Raw genomic sequence first — 25,741 nt, 5'->3', positions numbered from 1 at the left:
ATTTTTTCACCCAACTAAGTTTCAAAGCTTGAGTAAAGAGCCTTATATCAATCATCTTTAAACCTCCATCTTCATAATCACTTATCATTATATCACGCTTAATCTTGTCGCCTTTGCCATCCCACAAAAACTTAAAGAATAGGGTGTTGACTTCACCAATAGCACACTGGCTTGTTGGCAAAGGTGACAAATTATACGTGAGTTGAGAGACAATTAAGCTTTTTAATACAGAAATTTTTCCCAGCAGACTTAATCTACGCAATTCCCAGCAGCCCAAGCTTGCCTTAAGTTTTGTTATTTTTTCCTCGTAGTTAACTTTCAACATTATTCCTGGGTCTGTTGAGAGCCATACCCCTAGAGTTTTTACCTTATCTCTCATCCACCTTAAATCGTGCTCGGGGCACAGTTTTTTCTTCGCTTCCTGCATTGGCGCCAATCCACAGCACTTCTGTCTTTTTATAATTTAGTTGGAGGCCGGATATCGCTCTAAAAAAACTCTAAAATCTGCAGTGAATTTTGGAAGGATGCCCTAGATCCATCTAAAATAAGAGTTGTATCGTCTGCATATAGACTGATTTTTATTTCCTGTCCATCAACTAATATGCCTTTAATATTATTGTGTTTCCTTATTGCGTCAGCAAGAACTTCTGCGCCTAGAATGAACAAGTAAGGTGACAGCGGGCAGCCTTGCCGAACCCCTCTTTCTAGCTTGAAAAGATTACTAGACGAGCCATTGTTCAAGATACAGCTTTCTATGTCATGGTAAAAGAGCTTAATCCATCTTAGAGTGGATGAGCCAAAATTAAAGTGGTCAAAGGTCTTATGTATAAAAGGCCACTCAATTGTATCAAAGGCTTTCTCAAAATCAAGGAAAACTAGAAGCCCGGGAATGTTTTTAGCAGCTGTAAAGTTGATGACACTATCAATAAGTCTAATGTTCTCTCCGATAAATCTACCTTTTAGGAAGCCGGTCTGATCGTTATCAATGAGTTTAGAAAGAACTAGTTTGAGGCGATTAGCGACAGCTTTAGTGGCTATTTTGTAGTCACAATTTAGCAGAGATACTGGACGCCAGTTTTTAACGAGGTACGGCTCCGTATCTTTTTTCGGAATAAGTTTAATGATCCCACGCTTCTGGGATACGGATAACTGCCCTGTTTGATAAGCATAATTGATTGAGCCAAGAAGAAAGTCGGCAACATCATTCCAAAACATTTTATAAAATTCAGCAGGTAACCCGTCTGAGCCCGGTGTTTTATTGGAATCCATTTCTTTTAATGCCTTTAGGCATTCCGTTTTCGTCAAAAGACCCTCACAGCTGTCCTGTTCTAGTTGATTTAGCTTCTTTGTAGATGCCTCAAAGAAAATATGATCATACTTTTCATTAGGGGAGTCAATCTTTGAACTATAAAGGTTTCTGTAAAAGGCTTCACATTGATTTAAAATTTCTTTATCAGTTATAACGAAGTTCTGATCGTCTACTTTTAGCTGGGTGATGGCGCTTTGCTTAAAATGTCGTTTTTCCAAGTTTAGGAAATACTTCGTATTTTTTCCCCCTCGTTATACCATCTGCATCTAGCTCTTAAAATTGACCCTTTGGTGCGATACTCAATAATCTTTTCCAGTTCCCGTTTCTTGGCCTCGAGAGTGCCAGAGATCTTTGTTTTTTCGTTTGGGTTTATTTCATTAGATTCTATAAAATTTTGCAAAAAATTAATTTCTTTCTCAAGTTCTCCTTCACGTTTAGACATTTTTACTTTTTTAGCCGTCGCGTACTTTATTGACTGCTCTCTTATCTTAAGTTTCATCATCTCCCATAGCAAGCCTTTGCTTACGGTATCATCATCTTGATATTCTTCATGGGTTTTCTTAATAACACTTCTGATCTGAGTAATATAATCGATGTCAGTTAAAAAAGAGGTGTTAAGCTTCCAGTAACCTGGACCTCTAAGGTTCGAGTGAAGGGCTATTTTAATGTCAATAAGAGAGTGATCTGTTTTATAACCAGCTGAGATATTTGCGCTCGTAACACTACACATAAGACACTGGCTTACGAGGAAAAAATCTAGGCGGCATAAGGTTTCAGGCTTTCTTCGACGCCAAGTGTATTTGCGGCTATCCGGGTTTATTGTTCTCCACGCGTCTACTAAGTCAAATTGGGCAGCGCGGTCTTTAACAGTCACTTGGGACTTAAGGTGTGTCCTAGCAAGTCCGCCTTTCTTGTCCATTTCTATGTTCAAAACAAGATTAAAATCTCCACCTATAATGATTTCGTCACACCCAAAGTCGTGTAAATGATCAAAGAAAAGCTCAAAAAAACTTGGGTCATCAACATTAGGCGCGTACAATGTGGCCAAAGTAACACATTTCTGTTCTGTTTCAATGTCGCAAATAATAAATCTACCATTTGGGTCAGAGAAAAATTTTCGGATTTCAAAGCTAAAGGTGTTGTTAAACAAAATGGCAACCCCACACTTACTGCTATCTTGCCCACTAAAAATTGTCCTATATCCCCATTCTGCGGTCCACATGGAATTTGTGCCTTCAGAGCAATGAACTTCTTGCAGCATGTAGATTGAGTGTTTTTGCATTCTAAGCCAGTTGAAGAGCTCTCTTCTTTTCAAATTGTCACCTAGTCGTCTCACATTAAGACAACAGATACTGAGACTCATTTATAATTGAGTTGATATTGCCCATTGCAAATCGCGCAGCCACGGAGCGGAAAAAGGTAGCTAGGGAAGGTTGGAATTAATACACATGAAACAAACAAAGATTTAAATATATACGCAGAAGAACCCCAGCACAACATACTAACATTACAATTAAAATGTTCAATTAGTGGGCCGTTTTCCCCTGAGGTTTTGTAGGTGTTCAAAACATCCACAAAGGGATTTTTTCTCATACAACTGGGAAATTTTAATTACACAAGTAAATGTGTAGAGTTTTGTACGACATAATATGGAACTAAATTTGAGACTTCGGAGGCAGTCTAAAGGATAAATATTCAGATAAAACCTCCTGAGCAGCATTTGTGTTACCGTACTCATCAAATATGTTTGAAGACTGAAAACCTTCAAGACATTTTTACTAAAACTAAAGCTAAAGTCACATTAAATTGTCCGGGATCGATTTGCAATCAAATCTCTCTCCGTTCACCGCCAGAAATCTGCCTACTACCTTTACGTTATCCATTCCATCATTTCGGGCCTTCATCATAGCTTTAATTAAGATTTGTCTCTCTTTTTGGATCGCCCGGGCGTAATCCTCCGTTATGTAGGCATCTTTGAACTGATGTAATTGTTTAATCTTACCTCGTTTGGACCATACAAGCTCTCTGTCTTCACGACTTACAAAACGTACTATAATAGGTCTGTGTCTTCCTTCCAATCTTCTTCCAACTCTATGCACAGCATGGTATCGAATTGTAGATGAGTCAATCCCCATTTGCTGAATTATATCTTGAATAACTGATTTACAGTCCTCATCCTCTATTTCCGATATGTTGTTGAAGCGAAGATTTTCTCTTCTCGTGTACTGTTCGAGTCTGATATTTTCCTCTTCCTGCTGCTTGAGCTGGGTTTCAAGTTTCACAATTTTTGCGTTCAAGGCTTCAGTGACTTCAGGGCTCTTTGAGAGCTGCTCGAGTTTGACAATTTTTCCGCTCAAGGTGTTAGTACTCTCCAAAAAATCCTCAGCAACCTTCTTCACGTCCTCCTTTACGCTTTCGACATCTTCTTGCGTGGTCTCCAAACCTCTTTCGATATCTTTAATAGTAGATTTAATTCCCTCAATTTCAGTCTTGAATTCGAAGCGGAGGTTGTCTATATCAGTATGGATGTTCGCAAAGCCGTCCGTCACCACTTTGTTTAAACCATCTATAGAGTTCTGTAGCGATTTAAACTTCGAGGCGGCCATGTCATCTTCATCTACGGATGAACTCGATCCTTGCTTCGGACGCTTTCTGCCCATAAGAGTACAGAAATACTGCTTCTATCGTAAGGAAAGCTTTCACAAGCTTGTTAGTCGATTTCTTGATCCAGAAGTGCTGCCAGACTTACTCATTTAGCTGAGAAAAAATCCATTCTGTGTAGAACTTCAGAGAACACGTCCGCGCGCCATGGCGGTCTTCCCCAGTCCCCCCCATTCTTAGGGCTCATTGGTTACTACCGCAAGTTTATCCCAAGTTATGCCTCCATTGCAGCAACTTTGTCAGATTTGACGAAGAAATGTTGCCCACAAGTAGTGAACTGGAGACCAGAGTGTGAAGAAGCATTCCACTGTTTGAAGGAGTACCTCTGTGTTCCACCAGTGCTGGCAAGCCCTAACTTCAATCAGCCTTTTATTATCCAGACAGACGCATCAGAGCGAGGTATTGGCGCCGTGTTAAGCCAGTTGGGAGGAGACCAGCAAGAGCAGAAAATTGTTGCCACGAGAGCAGAACTATGCTACAGCAGAGAAAGAGTGCTTAGCAATTGTTCGGGCCATCCAGTCCCTTCACGTTTACCTCTATGGCCAAGAGTTTACTGTCCAGTCAGAACTCCATGCTTTATAGTGTTGGACAGGATGAAGGACAACAATGAAAAGGTGGAGCTTAACTTTGCAAAGTTACCAGTACACGGTGCAGCACAAGCCGGACAAGGAGAATGTGAATGCGGACGCTCTGTCCAGAGCCTTCAGACACGGATGTGTATGACTGTGGAACTTGAGAACTAGAGTCGTGTTTTCGTCATCAGGAACTTTATTTCACAAACACCTTTGGAATTTTGTTGGTATTGATTTGATTCTACACGAAACTAAGCGGACATTGAACTACGTCCCTTTTTGTATCTGTTTTTGCTACTAGTTATCGCAGATAGGCTTTTATAGACCTTGTTAGGATGTATGTGTTGAAAAAACAGTGCCATTTTTATCTAGAGAAGAAGAAGAATGGGTGACAAAGTTGTCATGACTTCCGGTTGCGTGACAATGACGTCACTATGTCATGCTTCACTGAACATGTCCATGCTTTCCGGTTTTAGAGAGCGAGTTGTGAAAAAAAAGCTGTCTTCGTAGTCCGTTGTGTTTATAATTAAAGTTTACGTTGGAACCCTGTAAGACCTGAGTCTGTCACATCCAGGCCTCTCGCTCCATTTCACACTATTTGGACTGGTTCTCGCCTCGACAACTTTTCTTCATATGAACAGTTTGACTCTCCTACCCGAGCCGAGATGGCCTCTCCTCACCCCTCCTCCGTATACAAGATCGTGCTAATCCCAACAGAACGCAACGCCAAATTTTTCATACCATTTTAAAACGGATTTGTCAAGGGATATTGGCGACACACAATGACCTCTGAAAAGAGCAAGATTATTTGCAGAAACATTCGGTTTAAAATATTGTCCTCTATTTGAACAAGAATAAAAAAATAAAAAAAATAAAATGATGCCAAACTGAGATGAGAAGTCTTTTCTGATTTCCGAATTCAGGATTCCACTCCATGTTTTAGATAAACCCCTGTTTACAGTGCGACTACTATTACCGGGGTCACTTAAAATTGGCCAATCAGATCACATTATGATACAAACGGTGAATAATTCAAATTCTACTTGTGATTGGTTCAATCGGCTTTGGTTGAAATTTATTGTTCTTGTCCTGCAATCTGATTGGCCAGTTTTGTTTAAGTGACCCCGGTAACAGTAGTCGCACTGTAAAGCCTACCTATGCAGTGATCCAAGAACATAAAACATTACGATGGATTATGTTTTATCATTTTAAATCACTTCCACTGCAACCTTCACACTTTTGAACACTTTCAGTGCACTGAAACACTAATAAATCGCGTATGTAAAATTAGTTGGGTGTTCTATGGTCTTCTATGTAGGGATTTATAATAATATGAACACAACAGGACCGTGATGTTTATATATCGCTTCAAAAAGCGGTATGTACTATTTTCCTTTTTAATCAAATCTTTAAAGGTCAGTTATTTAGTCGTAAGATTATCCAGAAGGATCCTGCCGGCTTCTTATCAGTTGTGGGCTTTTGTGATCTCAATTCTTAGAAATCTTGAATATTTTTGGAATCATTCGTAGAATCCAGACTTGTCAAAATAAGTCAAAACTACACTTCGTGATTGGTCAGTATTTTAGAAATGTCACAAGGTTCCATGGCTGAATGGGTTTTATATCCAATTGAACCTTCGTTGTCTTGCGACGCTTCCAGCCATGGATCTGAAAACCTTATTTCGCAATCTTCACGAAGAGGTATCTTGTTCTGTGTGTATGAGCACGATCACTGATCCAAAAAGTCTGCCTTGTTTACACAGCTTTTGCCTTCATTGTTTGAACGAGCTTCAACGAACAAGCGGCAGAGTTGGACAGATTATCTGCCCTGAATGTCGTGGGCAATTCAGAATCGCTGGGAGGGGAACTCCTGACCAGTTGCCCACCAACTTTCGATTGAACAGCTTATTGGATGTGTTGGCCATTCAAGAATGTAACTCTACCGGCGTAAAATGTGGAAACTGCGACAAAAGAAGCGCGCAGTGTTTTTACTGTTTTCAGTGTTCTGTGTTTTGGTGCGAGGACTGCATTTTGGGGCACAACATAATCCGAGCAAACAAAGGTCACCGCGTGCTGGCTCTTAAAGACTTTCAAGCTGAAGACATTGAAGATGTGATAAAGCGACCAGCATTTTGCCAGAAGAAACTTCATGAGAAAGAAGAACTGAAATTTTTTTGCAAGGATTGTAAAGTTCCTATTTGCAACACTTGTGTTGTGACATTGCACGAAGGCCACGCGAAGGTTCTTCTTGACGAAGCTGCCAATGAACGAAAATTATACGTGAAATCTGTGATTGAATCTCAGAAACAAGAAGCGCTTCAGAAAAGAAATATAATCATTAAACTTCAAAATGAACGAACTAAAATTCATGCACATGTCGCTAGGGTCAAGAGAAACGTACAGAGTTTTGCTGACAACATGATGGAAGTCATCGAAGCAAAGAAAGAAGACATCTTTCGAGAAATGGATGACAATGCGAACGAATCACTTGAGCGTCTGAAGATAAAACAAAGCGAGATAGAACATGAATTACAGCGGATTGAGACAGCGATCGAAAAAACTGAAAGGGTTCTTCATTGCAGCCCCAACGCTGAAATTGTACAATTAGACGCTGTCTCTCTGAAAAGCAACCTAAGTAATGCTCGAGAAGATGTTGAGTGGGATTTTGAACATCTGGATCGCCTTATTTTCGTGGGAAACAAAGAAGGAATGGACAAAACAAACTTAGAAGGGATCGGGTCACTTAGAACATTCACTAGCACAACTGAGGCGCATCAGTCAAGTGCCGAAGGAAAAGGAATCAGCGAAGCAACTGTTGGTCTTGAAGCACAGCTTGTTTTAACAACACGAAACACTGAGGAGGAACAATGTTACGAAGAATTTGACAGCGTAACAATGGAAATAAGAAATGATAAGGGCCATGACTGTACCACAGAAGTGAATGTACAGGATAACAAAGATGGCACCTACAATATCAGCTATTTTGCCAAAGAAACTGGAACATGCCAAGCATCAGTGATGGTAAATGGAAAACATGTTCGTGACAGTCCTTTCACTGTTCAAATCAAAACCAGACAATACAGACCTGTGTTATCTTTTGGGCGAGAAGGTTCGTCTGTTGGAATGTTTAATGAACCTTGGGGAGTGACAGTGAATGAACGTAACGAAATTGCTGTGACTGATAAAGAAAACAATAGGGTTCAGGTATTTAGTATTGATGGAACTTACCTAGGATCTTTTGGTAGGAAGGGTGATGTAGATGGGGAACTTTATGGTCCTTGTGGAATAGATTTTTGCACAAATGAAAATATTGCAGTCACTGATTTCTTAAACTGTCGAGTGCAAATGTTCAATGGACAGGGGGAATACCTCAGTCAGTTTGGTGGCGAGGGAAATCTTGATCACCACCTTGAATATCCCTGCGGTTTATCTGTCGATAATGATGGTAACATTATTGTTGCTGATTCAAATCACACGCTAATTAAGATCTTTTCTCCCAGCGGTCAGTTGTTACGTAAATTTGGTGGAGAGGGCTCGTTAATCAACCCCTTTCACTGTATACGGAAGGACAAATATCTGATAGTATCAGACGAGGGTGATGATTGTATTAAAGTGTTTAATGACAAGGGCGACATTTTATATAAATTTGGAAACAGGGGAACGGGAGACGGGGAATTTAATAGTCCGGGCTGCTTGTCAGTTGACAAGGCAGGAAATCTGATAATCTGTGATTATTATAACAGCAGAATTCAGGTCTTTGATCTGAGTGGAAAGTTTGTAACAAAATTTGGAGAAAACGGAAGAGAGATTGGAAAGTTTAATGGGCCAAATTCTACTGCAGTCCTCACTGATGGTAGGATTGTTGTTTGTGATAACTTAAACCACCGCATTCAGATATTTGAATAGAGATCAGATATTACATTTTGTACTATATATCGTCTGGTTAGTTATCGATTAATAATGCAGTTTCATATATTCAGATCCCGATACACATCGGCAGATAGATGCTCCCTGAGGTAAACTTTTTTAATCAACATCACGTTAGAGTGTATGTTTCCACAATCTTTGTTGTTACAAAACCTCGGATGGCAGGAGTTAATTGATTTCAATGCCCATTTGGATGATGTTTTACTTTGTAAACTAAAGCGTGACCACATTAAAACAAGAAAACCTTCTTACGAGTGAAGATTGTATTTCCTGCGATTCAGTTGCTTTCGTACTTAGAGAGGAGTTACCAAAGCAGAACCCAAATAACACTGAATAAGAAACTTACATTAGAGCGGTTAAGTTGTTTCAGAGGTAGCTTAACAATAACAAACATATAACGAATGATAACAAATACCTTTTTACCTAAATGATTTTATTTTCTTTCTGCATTGTAAAATTTGTAGCATCTTGTTTTTCGTTGTATAACTAAACATGGGTTTACATCCTGGACTCAAGTATATTATGTTTGCACTCAATTACCAGTTTGTAAAGCATAAAGGAATGAAACTACGAATAAATTATATTTTATCCACAATTCATGATCTTTGAATCTTTGTTGTCAGAAAACCGTGCGTCATAATTCAGTTGTTTCATTGTCACCGATTTGGACGATTGATTACTTTGTAAACAAAGACCCCCCTCAAAAAAAAATACGCACGTATTTATTTGAGCTCCAGTTTTCGGTTTTACAATCAACTATTTATTTACAAAAAGTAAAATTTCCTTCATCTATTATAAACTCTCTTTTCCACAGTGCACTCGGCCGAGTTCCTTGGAAGTGTTTTATCGATTATTTGCATACGTGCCCAGTGATGCAAGAACATGAAAAATCACGATAGATCTTATTTTGTCATTTTTACATGTCAGCACCTCAACTACAACCTTCACACTTTTGACCACTTTCAGTGCACTGAAACACTAATAAAATCGCATATGTTAAAGTAGTTGGGTGTGCTATATAGGGATTTATAATGATATGAATACAACAAGTCGTAACATTAAAGCGATGTGAATTGTTTTCCTTTTTAGTTAAACCTTTAAAGGTCAGTTTTTTAGTCGTAAGAGTATCCCGAAGGATCCTGTCATCGGCTTCTTATCAGTTGTGGGTCAAGCTTTTGTGATCTCAATGTTGTATTTGACCAAACTCTTTAATACTTGATAAACTCGAAGATTACATGATAACATTCCTTGAGAGAGAATTCCGCTATTCCCGACGTGCAAGATAAATTCCGCTACATTTAGAAGTAATAGTTCCAGAGTTCCTTCGAGAGTCACACTCAAAACAAGACTGAATCTTTCCGAGAAATCTGATTACAAATGATCACGTGCGAATTTGACTAGTTCCAGTCCCTACTCGTTTCCAACACACTCCCCCTGATTGACGGAGTCAATCATAAGGCGAACCTGTAAACATAACTCTTTAAATTCAGCCCAATGTTCAAAGTTTTAGATCTGAAAGTTAAGATGCAGTAACCACAATTGGAATATCTTCATCTCTGACTACACAAATATTCCTTGCTCTGTGACACTGGACAGCTCCCGTATCAGCTGCTCCTTCATCAAACACATTAACTTCAAGAGGATAGAGCTTCTGAATTGGACGCTTGATGCGAATCCTGCGCAGAGATTTGTCTACCGTAGCCACTTCGGCGGAGCGAACAACGTTGTCTCTTCCTCGCAACAGCTTCTCTACTTTCCCCATTCTCCACTGCTGTCTAGGTGTTTTGTCTGCATATATGTGCACAAGGTCACCAATTTGAATAGTTCTCCTCGGTTCTCCCTTAAGTTTCTGATACTCTCTGATGCCAGTCAGGTATTCTTTCCTCCATCAATTTCTGAAGTGGGTGAGGAGACTCTCCAAATATCGTTCCCGTTGGGCTAGAGCGCTCAGAGGTACACTGGTAGCAGAAGGTTGCTCCAAGAGACGTCGACCAATTACGAGATGAGAAGGTGTTAGTGGAGCTTCTGACAACTCATTGTAAACATAGGTTAACGACCTGGAATTTAACACTCCTTCAGTTTCAATCAGGGCTGATTCCAGTTCTTCATAACTAAGCTTTGCATTTCCCAGTACTTTCTTCAGATACCTTTTCACAAGTTTGACGCAGATTTCGAAAAACCCGCCCCACCAGCTCGCAGTGGGCACGTTGAAATGCCAGTCAATGTTCTTGTTAAGAACGAACTTCTGAACTTCTGAATCTTTGAAAGTTTTTCCGTTATCTGAGATAAACAGGCTGGGTATCCCTCGTCTTCCAAAGAAACGTTTGAGCACTCTTAGAAATGACTTGGCGGTCAAATCCGGTGTGAGTTCAAGGTGCACAGCTCTGGTACTTGGACATGTAAATAGAGCAATGTAACACTTGAACATGTTTCCCTTGGACTGGTAGATATTCTTAACATAAAGGGGGCCAGCAAAATCTACACCAACTTTGGAGAAGGCCACATCATCTGAGACTCGAAATGAGGGTAATGGTGGAGGAGGTGGGCCACTGAAAGCTATCTTCTTACATGTAATGCACTTACAGAGTACATCCTTGACAGCTTGTCGTCCTTTGATTATCCAAAACTGTGACCGAGTTTCAGTGAGAGTTTCTCTAACCCCATTGTGTTTCACGTTTTCATGACTTTGTGCAATTACTAATCTTGTGAAGTGCTGCTTTCTCGGTAACAGGATTGGAAACTTGCTGAGTATGGAAGAGAGGAATTCTGAATCCTTCCCTTGCATCGCAATACTCCATCTTCATCTTTAAAGACTCCTAACTGTTCCCAAGTTGAACTTGATCTCTCCCTTTCATCAAGTTTCCCTTGAACGTCTTTGTACCAGAGAATTTTTGCGGCATTAATTTCCTGTGAACTAACATTTGAATGCATTTCTGGAACTCTTTTAAGCCGTCTGATGAACTTCAATACAAGGGCAGTTACTCTGATAAGCTTGCTGAGACTGCTAAATCTCTCTGGTTGGACGACTTCAGAGATATTTGCAGGGGCTTGGACCAATACGTTCATTACTTGTGAGATTCCATCTGCATGTTCTTTCTTCACTTTCTTTGAAGTTTCTTCTGAGAGGGTGCCTTCACCAACAGGACAATTAGGTGGGCTTGGCCATTGATTCTTCTCCTTCTCTAGAAATGGTGCTTCTTCCCACCATAGATCATTGGAAACGAGATCGGAGCTCTTGGCTCCTCGCGAGGCAATGTCACTTGGGTTAAGTTCAGAAGGGCAATATCCCCAATGTTCTTTACTCCAGAGACTTCGAATCTTTGTTACTCGATTCTGCACAAACTGCTTGAATTGTTTTGACTCTCCATTAATCCACCACCATACAATCTGAGAATCAATCCAATTGAACACAGCATCAATCTTGATGGTACAAGCCAATGCCTTGTGCACAGCTGTCATCAGGTTTGCTAGAGTCAATGCTGCCATCAATTCCAATCTAGGAATTGTCTCTCCCTTCAAGGGTGCCACCCTAGTTTTAGAGGCTAACAACTGCGAATAGCTGACATTAGAGGTTGTCACCCGATTGAGATGTTTGCACCATAAGCAATCTTACTCGCGTCTGCAAAACCGTGTAGTTGAATAGACTTGACATCTTCTGCTTCTATCCCAGCTAGGACACAGCGAGGGACACTTATCACTGAAACTCTCAACATGTCTTCTGCGACTTCTTTCCACTTTAAACAGAGTTCTTCTGGTAGGGCCTCATCCCAGCCAATCTTGAGCTGACATATCTCTTGAAACATACACTTCAATGGCAACATAACTGGTGACAAGCCTAATGGATCATAAAATCGAGCAGTGATGCTCAACAGTTTCCGCTTTGCCAGTGTTCCATCCAGTGCTTGAGTAGCAAAGGTTGCAAGATCAAACTTGAAACTATCTTCTTTCCTATCCCATGGAACTCCCATCACTTTGATGAGGTCTTCTTCAAGAACACCAGACTTTGTCAAAGAACTAGAAGGACTGGTTTCTGAAATTGTCTGAGTTGATGATGACAGGTTAGCTTCCTCCTTCTCAATCAACTGGTTTAGTTCTTCACTGTTCGATGCCCATTTTCGCATGTTGAAACCTCCTTCCCTGAATGGCAACTTCAATTTTCCGTAAAGTTCGAAGCAGTTCTTTACCGAATCCTTTCCGGATGCAAAGTCATCCACATCAAAGCTTTGACAACAGTGTTCACAAAGTCTTGATCAATGTTCTCATACTTGCTTAAGTGATTTCTCAGGGTTACATTCAAAATGAACGGTGAACAGACAAGGCCAAACACAAGCCGTGTGAATCTAAGGATAATGACTTCCGGATTCGAGGAACTGATGTCATTTATGCTCAAGAACCTTAACAAATTCCTCTGTTCAGGATCCACTTCAACATTTAAAAATGCTTTCTCCAAGTCACCAATCAATGCAACTCTGTGGAGACGAAATCGTAGGAGAATGTCAAAGATCAATGGTGTTAAGGCTGGACAATGGACCAGTAATAATCAGCGCCAATCATAATATCTACTTCAAGATCTAAATCCCCACGGGAATAGTCAGCAAGGGGTAAGCCTTGTAGATGAGGGTAATTTTGCTGTGCAATGTCAATGGTCTGGTTGGCTATGGGTCCACAAATCAGTTCAACTTCATAAGCATTGACAAACACTTTCAGCTGATCTTGGCATTCCAGTGCAAACTGAACAATGTCACATTTCTCCAACGAGGCTTCATTGTTTCCAAACGTTTTAATCAGAACAGTTTCATTTCCAAATGAGGGCAGGCCTAACTTGCTCCTCAACCGTGTACTTATGTAAGACCTATGAGAACATGAATCAAATAAAACCCTCACATGGCAAGAATTTTCTCCATTAGGATTTCCGACCCTCGCTCTGGCAGTTTGCAGCAAAACAGAATTACTCTTAACAACTTGAGTGAAATACAAATTTGTACTCACACTTTGTTCCTGATTGGTTCTTCTTGCTTGCGTGAACTGTGGTGAAAAGCTTTGCACGCCGCATAGCGATACATGATGTTTCCCGCCACAACGATGACATCTCGCTTGGCAATCTCGGCTCACATGACCACTCCTCAAACAACCAAAACATCGCCCCTTTTGGCGGAGAATTCTTTTCTTCGCTTCTGGCTCCGTAACAACAGCGCATCTCGCCGAAGGGTGCGGTCCACTGCAAAAAGTACACCACATTTCCTTATGTTGTTGAGGCCTGTCGTTGTATGAAACAAGTGTCGACGATGTGGGGGGTCTCTTGTTTTGACCGAACCGTAATCCATATCCAAACTCTCGTTTTTCTCTCATTTTCGACTGATCTGTCACTGGACCCAGAGCACACCTTTCTCGTATCTGTAACTCCTCTGCAAACGACTTTATTAATGTGTCGAGGTCCCACTCGTCGCTCATACCACGACTCAAAATTAAACGGAACTCTTGGGGAATTTTCGCCATGATCACGGAGGTTAGGAATGTTCCATACGTGTCAATGGAAATTCCAATTCCTTGCAAACTTCGAACAGCCGACTCTGTTTTGTCCAACAATTGCCGCAATTGTTTAAGCTCACCAGTATCACTCACGTTTGGTAGCTGCATTAACATCTCGATGTGCTTAGAGATGATAACTTGTTTGCTTCCGAACCGCTTGTTTAGGAGATCGACCGCATGGTTGTAATTTGAGCTTGTGAGAGGTAAACCAGAAATGGTTTCGGCTGCAGCGCCCTCCAATAATGATTTCAAATACTGAAATTTGTCGACTTCATTCAGCTCCTCACTCGTGTGAATTGCGGATGAGAAGCTGTCCCAATATGTTGTCCATTTTGTGGTATCCCCTGTAGACTTAGGTAACGTGAGCTTCGGTAGCTTTGCCTTGTTTGTGCCCTTCGCGCCATTTTGAGCAGGGAAAGATCCTTGCGGACTCGTCGATGGCAATGTCACCGTTTCTTCGACATCATTCGCTTCCTGCTTAGGAGACGACAAACATGAGGTTATCAGTAAGATCGTTTCTTGTAACGACGCGTTGAACTCGCAGCGCTCCAGGATTTCGTTTTCGATTGCGTCGGCTTGCAATAATTCTGCGATTTCTTGGTCAAGCGATGCAATTTCCTTCTGATATTTTTCCAGGTTAATCTTTTGCGATTTCAGCTTCAGTTGGACGCTTTCCACATCACCTTTGTTGAGTAACTCCTTGACTTCGTTCATAACTTTACGAACGTGAACTCTGAACCCTGAGCGCTCCAGAATTTTCTTTTTGACATCCGACATGGCGAAGATCACAAAACACGTGCTCTGTTCTCCTTGCTTTCACTCCCGGGTCTCGGCACCAAAATGTTGTACTTGACCAAACTCTTTAATACTTGATAAACTCGAAGATTACATGATAACATTCCTTGAGAGAGAATTCCGCTATTCCCGACGTACAAGATAAATCCCGCTACATTTAGAAGTAATAGTTCCAGAGTTCCTTCGAGAGTCACACTCAAAACAAGAATCTTTCCGAGAAATCTGATTACAAATGATCACGTGCGAATTTGACTAGTTCCAGTCCCTACTCGTTTCCAACACTCAATTCTTGGAAATCTTGAATATTTTTGGAATCATTCTCAGAACTCAGATTTAGCCAAAACATCTCAAAACTATGGTTTACATAAAACCAGGAATCCAGAATCCAGAATAAAATAAAAAAATGAAAATTCGTCGACATGAAAATTTCAACGAAGGTTAAAGTCACTTGGGAAACAGTTTTTATAGCTCTTGAAAAATTGTAATATCAGGCAGGATTTCAAAAGTTTGCCTTAGATTTCAATTGCTGAGGCAGTTGAGCCACTCATTTGGAATAAAGGTCCCCAATCTTCAAACCTACTCTTAAATACCCCCACACCTCTTCCTACTCGTTAACGATTCCTCCTCCCCATAGAACGAAGAGAGACACTGAAAGGTAACTAGAGAAAAGAGTCAGTGTTGAGTTTATCACTCATCAACTCTTCGCAAGACTGATCACTGTCTTTGCATAATAATATTAAAAGTATTGAAACAACTCGGTATGGGGGGTGACTTCGATTTCATCTAATAAAAAAAACAGCTTGGAATTGGCACCGACGCTGGATAGGCAGCGGGCAAAATTATTTATTCATTTATTAACTCATCCGTCCGTCCGTCCGTTCGTTCGTTCATTCATTCATTCATTCATTCATTCGTTCCTTCGCTCACTCACTCACTCGCTCGTGGTTCTGTCATGCCTGCCGGCATACACTCCTACGTTCAGTCATGTATGCATGTATTCATTTATCCACCTTTTTACAAAAGATTGTCGAGCTGCCGGTACAAAGGAAACGTTTTGTGTCGATGGCCTTTTTTGAAATACAGTAATAATTTCAGGAGCCCGTGAACGATTTCCCATAATTTAGTGATCACAATAGCAGGATGTAGATAACAAATTTTTTTATATCCTCTAATTCCAGGTACCTTGGAAGCCGTAGATCTATTGGTTTTGATTTAGAGGTAATAAGTCTGAATATTTTAAGCCCCATTTCCACCCTAATGCCCAAAAAAATCGTTGAGCCGTAATATACGTTAGTCACAATGTTATGACACATGAAAAGATATCTTTCCATCGTCACCATCGTGAATGCGTTAATTTGCTGCCTTCTGTACCTGTCAAAATACCACCAATCGTACACATCTCTCGCCCCTAGCTCTTCCGAAAGAACGAAAATCCCCTACTCATTAGCCAATCAGCATACGGCAAGTTACACAGAAAAAGAAAAAAGAAAGAAAAGAAAGTCTTTTCTGATTTACGAATTCCGTGTATTTGATTTTAAAATACATAGATAGGTGTCATTCTAGTGTGTTTTAAAGTTTTACGCTTTAAAAGGGACTGCCTTAGAATACTAACGCCATAGGCTTACACTGTAACTGCAGCAATAGAAATCTTAGGCAAACTTTTGAAAATTTCACTGGGATCCTGACTGATATTATAATTTTTCAAGAGCCATAAAAACTGTTTGCCAAGTGGCTTTAACCTTCGTTGAAATTTTCATGTCGACGAATTTTCATTTTTTTTTAACTATTCCGGATTCCGGATTCCGGATTCCAAATTTTAAGGTAAACCAAAACTACACTCCGTGATTGGTCGGTTTTGTCATATGATCACAAGACCACAATGCATATTGTATTCAACTAAATCTTCACCGTTTTGCGACGCTAGTCATGGATCTCAAAACCTTACTTCATAATCTTCACAAAGAGGTATCTTGTTCTGTGTGTGGAGACACGTTCACTGATCCAAAAGTTCTGCCGTGCTTACACAGCTATTGCCTTCATTGTTTGAACAAGCTTCAACGAACAAGCGGCAGAGTTGGACAGATCAGCTGCCCTGAATGTCGTGGGGAATTCAGAATCGCTGGGAGCGGAACTCCTGACCAGTTGCCCACCAACTTTCGATTGAACAGCTTATTGGATGTGTTGGCCATTCAAGAATGTAACTCTACCGGCGTAAAATGTGGAAACTGCGAGAAAAGAAGCGCGCAGTGTTTTTACTGTTTTCAGTGTTCAGTGTTTTGGTGCGAGGACTGCATTTTGGGGCACAACATAATCCGAGCGAACAAAGAACATCGCGTGCTCGCTCTTAAAGACTTTCAACATCAAGACATTGAAGATGTGATAAAGCGACCAGCATTTTGCCAGAAGGAACATCACGAAAACGAAGAGCTGAAGTTCTTTTGTAAGGATTGCAAAGTTCCTATTTGCAACACTTGTGTTGTAACACTTCACGACGGTCATGCTAAGGCACCACTGGCAGAAGCTGCTAATGAACGAAAGCTACGCGTAAAATGCGTGATTGAATCTCACAAACAAAAAGCGATTCGGAAGAAAAGTAAACTCTCCAAACTACAAGATGAGCGAACTAAAATTCAAAGACAGGTCGCTAGCGTCAAGCAAAACGCGCAGATATTTGCTGACAACATGATGAAAGTCATCGAAGCGAAGAAACAGGAGTTTTTTAGAGAAGTTGAAAACAAAGGGAAAGAATCAGTGAAGCGTCTGGATATGGAACAGTGCGTGGTGGAAAATGAATTACAGAGGATAGAGACAGCAATCGAAAACATTGAAACGCTTGCTAACCGAAGCACAAGCGCTGAACTTGTACAGTTGGACGAAAGTTCCCTGGAAAGCATCAGTAATGCTGGAGAACCAGTTGAATGTGATTTTGAAGATCCGGGTTGTCTTTTTTTCGTGGGAAACATTGACCTAATGGAGAAAGCAAGCTATGAACGGATCGGATCTGTCAAAACATTTATCAGCAAAACTAAGGCGCACCAATCAAGTGCCGAAGGAAAAGGAATCAGCGAAGCAACTGTTGGTCTTGAAGCACAGCTCGTTTTAACAACACGAAACGCTGAGGAGAAACAATGTTACGAAGAGTTTGACTGCGTAACAATGGAAATAAGAAATGATCAGGGCCATGACTGTACGACAGAAGTGAATATACAGGATAACAAAGATGGCACCTACAATATCAGCTATTTTGCCAAAGAAACTGGAACATGCCAAGCATCAGTGATGGTAAATGGAGAACATGTTCGTGACAGTCCTTTCACTGTTCAAATCAAAACCAGACAATACAGGCCTGTGTTATCTTTTGGACGAAAAGGTTCATCTGTTGGAATGTTTAATACACCTTGGGGAGTGACAGTGAATGAACGTAACGAAATTGCTGTGACTGATAAAAGTAACAATAGGCTCCAGGTATTTAGTATTGATGGAACTTACTTGAGGTCTTTTGGTGGGGAGGGTGATCAAGACGGGGAATTTGACTGTCCAACTGGGATAGCTTTTCTTAATAATGGAAACATTGTTGTGGCTGACCAGTTTAACAACCGAGTGCAAATGTTCAATGGGCAGGGGGAATACCTCAGTCAGTTTGGTGGTGAGGGAAATCTTGATCACCAACTTGATTTTCCCGTGGGTTTGTCTGTAGACAGTGATGGTAACATTATTGTTACTGATTCAAATCACAGGCTAATTAAGATTTTCTCTCCTAATGGCCAGCTGTTACGTAAATTTGGTGGAGAGCACTCTTTAGTAATTCCGTGTCACTGTATACAGAAGGGCAACAATCTAATAGTATCAGACCACGCTGATCATAGTATTAAAGTTTTCACTGGTGAGGGTGACTTTTTATATACATTTGGAAAGAGGGGGAAGGGAGACGGGGAATTCAATTTACCGCATTGCTTGTCAGTTGACAAGGCAGGACAACTGATTGTTTCTGATTTTGGTAATGACAGAATTCAGGTGTTCGATCTGAGCGGAAATTTTATAACAAAATTTGGAGGACCCGGCAGTGAGATTGGTGAGTTTACTGGACCATTCTCTACTGCAGTACTCACTGATGGTAGGATAGTTGTGTGTGGCGGCTGCAATGACCGTATTCAGATATTTGAATAGGAATCATATTATAAAGTGTATGGCTATATCTATCATCTCATATTCAACGCGCGCTCGTGAAATAATTGTTAATTATTCGATTAGATAATTACCTTTGTCTATTTGATTTATGTAATCATTCATTATATGTATAGAGTTATCGCTGCCTTTAACTGAATCCGTTAACTTCAGAGTAGCAGCTTCTTTCTCTTTTTTTACATAATCAAGAATTTTGTAATTGAGGAGTTTAGGCTGGGTTGCAAAAATGAGCTTGAAATGAAAAGTTGTCCCTTCCACCTTGCTGGAAAGAAGCAGCAATGTTACAAGACTCTTTGCATTTTCCGTTTCTTCATATTTGATCAAATTAACTCCTTCATGAAAACTCCTCAAAAGTTCACCATGTTGAACTCAATTTTTGTTTTTACAACATTTCCTGCCGGTCAATGTGCCTGTACGTATCACTAGTGACTGTTTATCGCACGGTGGACCATAGTCTGCTTCGTATATGCAAACCAGCCTTTAGAGAAATTTAGTTTTTTGAGAGGAAGCTTACACATAGCATATTCATAGCCTAAAATAACAACAAATATCTTTTTACATAAATGATCTTATTTTAGTATTTGTATTTAAACAATTTGTAACGTCTTGTTTATTCATTGAAGCTACTTCAGTACTATCCATTGTGAACTCAAGTAATTGCGTTTATACTCTGACTACAAGTTTGTAAACGCGCAAAGGAATTGAACTGTGAATAAATTATATTTTACCCATGATCAATCTTTGTTGTCAGAACTGATGGTGCGTCAGGATTAACTCATTAAATGGCATCTATTTCGACTATTGATTACTTTCTAAACTAAGATAAGAAAACATGAATCGACTTTGTCTCAGTGGTAAGGTATAATTCCTTCTATCTAAGTTAAATTGACTCTTTGTTGAGCTACACACCTTTTCTTTACCTTTTCTTTCTTTTCTTCCTTTCCTTTTTTTTTTTTTTTTTCCTTTTCTTCTTTTAAAAAAAAAATTTAATTGGAAATTTCAATCAGTACCCTTAACTTCAATGGTTTATCCAATAGTTCTAGGAAGCCTATAGTTAATAAGCCCCCGGCTTCTATATAGGCTTCCTAGCCTTTAACACATTTAATATTGTAAATAGTCAAGTATGAATATTGTAATAGTAAGAATATTGTGTGTCGTCTATAATGTATTTATGTTGTATTTTTTTTGTTAATGGCAAATAAATTGAATTGAATTGAATTGAAAAGGTAAGGTACATTCACAGTGATGGGAAACCTTTGTGAATTATAATATATAAATAAACAAAAAAACCCTGTGAGTAACAAGTAACAAACCTGAGGCTAAAGAGAAAAGCAGAGATGATAGTCGTCCCCACGCACCGATTGATTGCTAAAGGGAGCGATCTGATTAACAGTCACCGGGCTAGACAAACCATTCAAGTGCAGGGAAAGAAAGGTGTTAGGGCCGCACTTGTTTTTGCAGCTCACAGTTGTTATTACTCGTTATAAATGAGTTAAAGGCAGAAATGCATTAACATCTAACATGAGATCCACCACAAGCACAAGTGGAGTGTGTTATGCCGTGGTAATTAGTCCAAATGGAGACATCTATGGTATACTGTAAGCAGTCCATTTCTAAATAGTTGAGCGGGCGAGCTGTCATGCAGCCGGGGGAAGAGGACCGACTTGGAGCGAAGGAGCCGAGGGGTCAGCCCCAGTTTCATCCAGCTCATGTTACTCTTTAAGCTCTCCCGCTTAACTATCCCGAAAGAGATGCTAGCAGTCTATCATTGCCCATACAGTACAGCACCAACGGTAGTGGACGTAACTGCGAGTAACATGCGGCCATTGCGACTTTCCGCTGGTAACTTCGCATGAACAACCGTTCATACAGAACCGGGTAGTTTGGGCTGTGTAATACGTTTCCACGCATTTTTCCTTTTCTCTGCGTCTTTTAAAATCTCTACGGCCTTAGATTTGTCCGACATGTTCACAACCAGTGCTCAACAAAGTCGATTTTTTAACGCATACGGCGTGAAACCCGGTCCGAGTTACACGAAAACAAACGAACTGATTGGTTCCCAAGAAATACTTCGTGCGACCATCGCCAGAGGCAATCGTGCGACCTTCCGCACGAACCAATTTCCAGCCTCGTTCGTGGTTGCCTTTGGTATAAACGGATTCATACAAATTGCTTAAACGCAATCCAATGCAAACGCCGCGTTTCCCGTTCGTGGTCGCGTTCGCCTGTAAAAAAAAAGGCCTTTACAATTCTAACTAAATGATGAAGGGCTGATGCAGGTGGATGATAGCTTTTCTTAAGCGGTGTGGCACCAAGTAAAAACGTCCGTCAAAGGTTGATCTAAACTAAAAGGGTCAGTTATTTAAACAGAGTCTAACTTAGGCCCCGGCTTAAGACCAATCAGTAGGCCTTACCCTAACCCTAACTTTAACCCTATCCCCACTAAAACAATCGAAAACAGAGATGTTTATCTATAAGATTGCAGAGGTTTCCGTAAACGACTTTCCACAGTAGAGACATTTCAAACTGAGGACTATCGTTTTGGTGTCGACTGTAAAAAAAGGAGCTTTCCTAAAACAGGGCACCCAACGAGAACATCAAAGCAAAAGACGTAAAATGTTATTTCCTGTGTTCCCAGATCGTTTGGCGGCCTTTGAAAGACATATTGACTTGAGCTATAATACAGGATGATCTATTCGCACGCTTTAGCTGAGAATTTAAATCGCAGAACGTCACATTAGGAAACCGAATCTTTTTTCCCGAATTTATGAGCTGTTGTTTGCTTAATGAAATTGCTACCTGACCTTACTTTATATTTTATGGAGATATTTGTCCCTTAGAAAATGAAAGGAACTGGTCGAACTAGTTTCCAGTGTTACGTAATGTTGAGTTGTCATTTTGTCGAATAAAACTCGAGATTTGGTTAATAACTAAATCTGAATTTCTGAGTCGATTAAGGCCATCCGAGCAGATATCCACCGAAGTGAACTGTTGGGTGCCCCGGCTAAGACGCTGACATAGTTCAGTTCAGTTCAGTTTCCCGCGCAGTTCGGGGCAACGAAATAAAATACAACAATACCTCGCTCTTTCTATTCATTTTAACTGTAAATCTACTAGCATTCTATCACGAATGTTGTTCTCCTATTGGCCACACTACTCACTATCTATTCCGTTGTAGATAGTGAGTAGAATGAGTAGCCTAACAGCGTGCGGTTGTCAACAAAATGGCGGGCGCTTCTTCGCGTTTTCGAAGTGTCTGTGAGGAGGATTTGTTGTTAAGTTTTGAACGACTATATATTAGATTTATACTTAAGCAATTAGATTATTCGCTCTCGATTAGTATGCCTGATGGTTGATGAGGGCGAATTGTTGATTCGGGCTTCGCCCTTATCAACTATCACGCTTACAAATCGAGAGAGAATAATCTAATTGTTTAAATAATTGTTACATTAATATCTTTCTTTTGTGTTCAATCGCCTTATGGGATATTCATAGAATGCTAAATAGCCGATGAAAGAGCCCAGTTCAGTAATCAAACTGTTGTTCCACCTTATTTCTTGCTTTATTGCATGCCTGTATATTAATGTCGTAATAATTAATCTTCCAGCAGTTGCTTAAAGAATTAATAGACCTTTTTCTCGGGAATTTAAAATTTTGATTGCGGCTGGCTGACAAAAAACCATTGACATCACTGGAAAGAGCATCTTAAAATTAGTAAAAAGAGTTATGTTAAGATTTGGTTCTATAAGTTCATGATTGTTTACAGTCGTTTGTATGAAGACAAGCAAAACTTGCCTGTCTCCATACAACGTCTAGATTTGTCGAAAAACTATCAACAGTAAACTCGAGCAGTCTCGCCAATCATTCGAGAAAGCATAGTTCAAGACCAGACAGCCTGTAGCGAATCCCTTTACTACAGTATCCAAGGAAATGAGTTTATATTCAAGATAGGTAGAGACTCGAGATAGCAAGGTTTAAGAAGGAATCAACTGAAACTGTAACGGCACCCGCGTGCCTTAGTTTGTTTCGTGGTATTTTTAGATATTTCGCCTATTGTAACCGCAACACGTCACAAGGATTTTCCGCTAGTGGTCACGTGTCCTTAGCTTTTACACCACGAAAACGTATGTAATTTTCCATAAGGCTCACAGAAATTCGACGGGAACCACGGGATCAACTATTGCTGTTTAACTCAGAACCTACTAGAGCGTTCGCCCCAACACGTCCTTCTACACAGGATTGCTGTAAGAGTTGGCACAATAAACCTCTCAGCCTTGTGGAACCTGTGAGTCATTTAGTTTTCTTTGAGTTTCACGGATCTCTCCGACAACGGAGCTGACGCCGTAAGAACTTCTACCCGAAGTTGAGGACCTACAGCACCCAGCAGTGAAAGGTCAGAGACTAAAGGCAGCAAGTCCATCCCTGGAAACACTTGGTCAGTCAACCGAGGAAAACAAGTAAGTCCGTTCCATTTCTTGTTACTTAGACGCAAGAAAAACTGACAAGAAGAGTCGAGCACGTGCTCACCGGAAAATAAATGAATGCCAGAAGTTCCGTGATCTAAGTTTAGACGAGAGAAAAGAATTTTTTAAGTGCATGGCTTCAGACAAGCATTTCGCCGAAAAGTGCGACCACAACCCACCAAAATGCGACATTTGCCAGAAAAGGCACCTCACAGCAATGCATATTGACACCAAGCCGTCAGATAATGAGAATTCGTCCACAACTTGCACGCAAGTCTGCGGGAGGGAGGAATCCGGTCGGTCGTGTGCTAGAATCGTCCTGGTGAAAGTTAGTCATCACTCGAACCCGAATAAAGAATTAACCACATATGCAGTCCTAGATGACCAATCCACCGATGTGTTCATCTCCGACACCTTACTAGATCAACTGGAAGTTGATGCACCCGAAGTCGACCTACAAGTTAACACGATCGTCGGCTCAAACACGATTAGAACCAAGAAAGTAGCTGGATTGTTCATTCAAGACATGGACAATGAGTATACACCAATCTAAATCCCGTTCGCGTACTCACAAGAGTACATTCCTGCTTCTCACGAGGATATTGCCACGCCCCGAGTAGCCAGTCAATGGACACATTTATCTCACATTGCAGACAAGATACAGCACCGCCCCGATGTTGATATAGGCCTGCTCATCGGCCGAAATGTTCCAGCGGCTTTCCAACCAATGAACGTCATATCCGGTCAAGAGGATGAACCCTGGGCAGAGCAGTACAAGTTCGGCTGGACAATAATTGGGCGTGTATGCAAGAATCAGCCCTCACAACCAACACCAGCCTCAGTAAATCGAGTGATTGTGGAAAGGGAAACGCTCCTAAACCGCGCAATAGAAACACCTGGAACACACCCTTTCATCAGCCCTACATTATCTTCTAAGGAAATGACAAGTCCGAAACAAGTACGCGAAATGATAGAACTTGACTACAGTGAGATTCACCACAGTCGCAAGATTCGTGGAACTGAGCAAGCCGAGTCTATAGAAGACAAACGCTTCAGAGAAATACTTACCAAAGGCCTACACAAGAATACAAATGGAAACTGGGAGGCACCGCTACCTTTCAAAACAGATGCTATCACCCTACCAAACAACCGTAAATACTGTCTGAAAAGACTCTTGTCTCTCAAGAGAAAGCTCTTGAACGACGTCAAGTTAAAGTCGGATTACTTAGCCTTTATGAAGAAGACACTTGATAATGGTCACGCTAGCCGAGTCCCCGCAGATCAACTGAACACAGCAGAAGGTAAAGTTTGGTACCTTCCTCACTTCAATGTTTACCATCCGCGAAAGCCTGATCAAATTCGAGTAGTGTTTGACTGCAGTGCTGTCTTCGAAAACGAGTCGCTGAACAAGCATCTTCTCCAAGGACCAGACCAACTCAACTCCCTCATTGGAGTACTAACGCGATTCCGTAAAGAAGAAGTGGCCTTCACCTGTGACATTGAACAAATGTTCCACAGCTTCTACGTCAATTGTGACGATAAGGACTTTCTCCGGTTTCTGTGGTTTGAAAATAATGACCTTTCAAGCCCAATCGTTGAATACCGAATGAACGTACACCTCTTCGGTGCAGCCTCATCCCCAGGAGTAGCAAACTTCTGTCTACATAAAACAGCGGAAACTCACAGGAAAGAGTTTGGAGACCAGGCGTCAGATTTTCTCCGCAGAGATTTCTACGTAGATGATGGTCTTAAATCTGTACCTACAGTAGAACAAGCCCTTAGTCTGATCAAAGATACACAAGCCTTGTGTGCAAGCAACAATCTGCGCCTCCACAAGTTCGCAAGTAACCGCAAGGAAGTTCTTGTGGCTCTACCTGCTGATGACCGCGCCAAAGATCTTAAGGACATAGACCTTAGACACGACTCTATGCCAGTCCAGAGGTCCCTTGGTACGTACTGGTGCATTGAATCGGACACCTTCGGATTTCGCATTGAATTGAAAGACAAACCTGCAACCCGACGTGGGATCCTGTCTACCATAAGTTCAGTTTACGACCCCCTGGGAGCTGTATCGCCCGTCATATTAGTCGGCAAACAGATACTACAAGCACTCTGTCGTCAGAACATCAACTGGGACGACCCAGTACCAGAGGATATTCTACCACTATGGGAGAAATGGCGGACAGAGCTGCCTCTCCTTCAGACGCTCACGTTCCCACGCTGTCTTAAACCGGCAGGTTTTGGCCAACCTGTTCGTGCTGAGATCCATAGCTTCTCAGATGCAAGCGACACCGGTGTGGG

At 40.9% G+C, this 25,741-nt stretch overlaps 4 protein-coding genes across 4 annotated transcripts in view; all 4 read left to right on the top strand.

Annotated features, from left to right (window-relative positions):
• Positions 1–25,741, top strand: part of LOC146472619 (protein SFI1 homolog) — a 97,188-nt gene that overhangs the window by 65,349 nt on the left and 6,098 nt on the right. The gene's annotated exons all lie outside the window — the stretch shown is intronic.
• The window catches only part of LOC146472620 (uncharacterized), a 38,281-nt gene that overhangs the window by 7,100 nt on the left and 5,440 nt on the right, over positions 1–25,741 (top strand). The window lies entirely within an intron of this gene.
• On the top strand, positions 6,167–9,063 carry LOC146472622 (E3 ubiquitin-protein ligase TRIM71-like). The gene has a single exon (XM_085119371.1). It carries the CDS (start codon positions 6,204–6,206, stop codon positions 8,445–8,447), a length of 2,244 nt encoding a protein of 747 aa, XP_084975497.1. The 5' UTR covers positions 6,167–6,203; the 3' UTR covers positions 8,448–9,063.
• LOC146472621 (E3 ubiquitin-protein ligase TRIM71-like) lies at positions 16,673–18,972 on the top strand. The gene has a single exon (XM_085119372.1). It carries the CDS (start codon positions 16,719–16,721, stop codon positions 18,957–18,959), a length of 2,241 nt encoding a protein of 746 aa, XP_084975498.1. The 5' UTR covers positions 16,673–16,718; the 3' UTR covers positions 18,960–18,972.

Source organism: Pavona decussata, unplaced genomic scaffold (assembly GCF_977016875.1).
Source record: "Pavona decussata unplaced genomic scaffold, jaPavDecu1.1 SCAFFOLD_98, whole genome shotgun sequence".
Classification (NCBI taxonomy): Eukaryota; Metazoa; Cnidaria; class Anthozoa; order Scleractinia; family Agariciidae; genus Pavona; species Pavona decussata.
Note: the sequence above shows the minus strand (reverse complement) of the source record. Positions and strands in the feature narration are given on the sequence as shown.

Excerpts from the sequence above, each read along its gene's own strand:
- LOC146472621 (XM_085119372.1), top strand. The coding sequence starts at position 16,719 with ATGGATCTCAAAACCTTACTTCATAATCTTCACAAAGAGGTATCTTGT.
- LOC146472622 (XM_085119371.1), top strand. The coding sequence starts at position 6,204 with ATGGATCTGAAAACCTTATTTCGCAATCTTCACGAAGAGGTATCTTGT.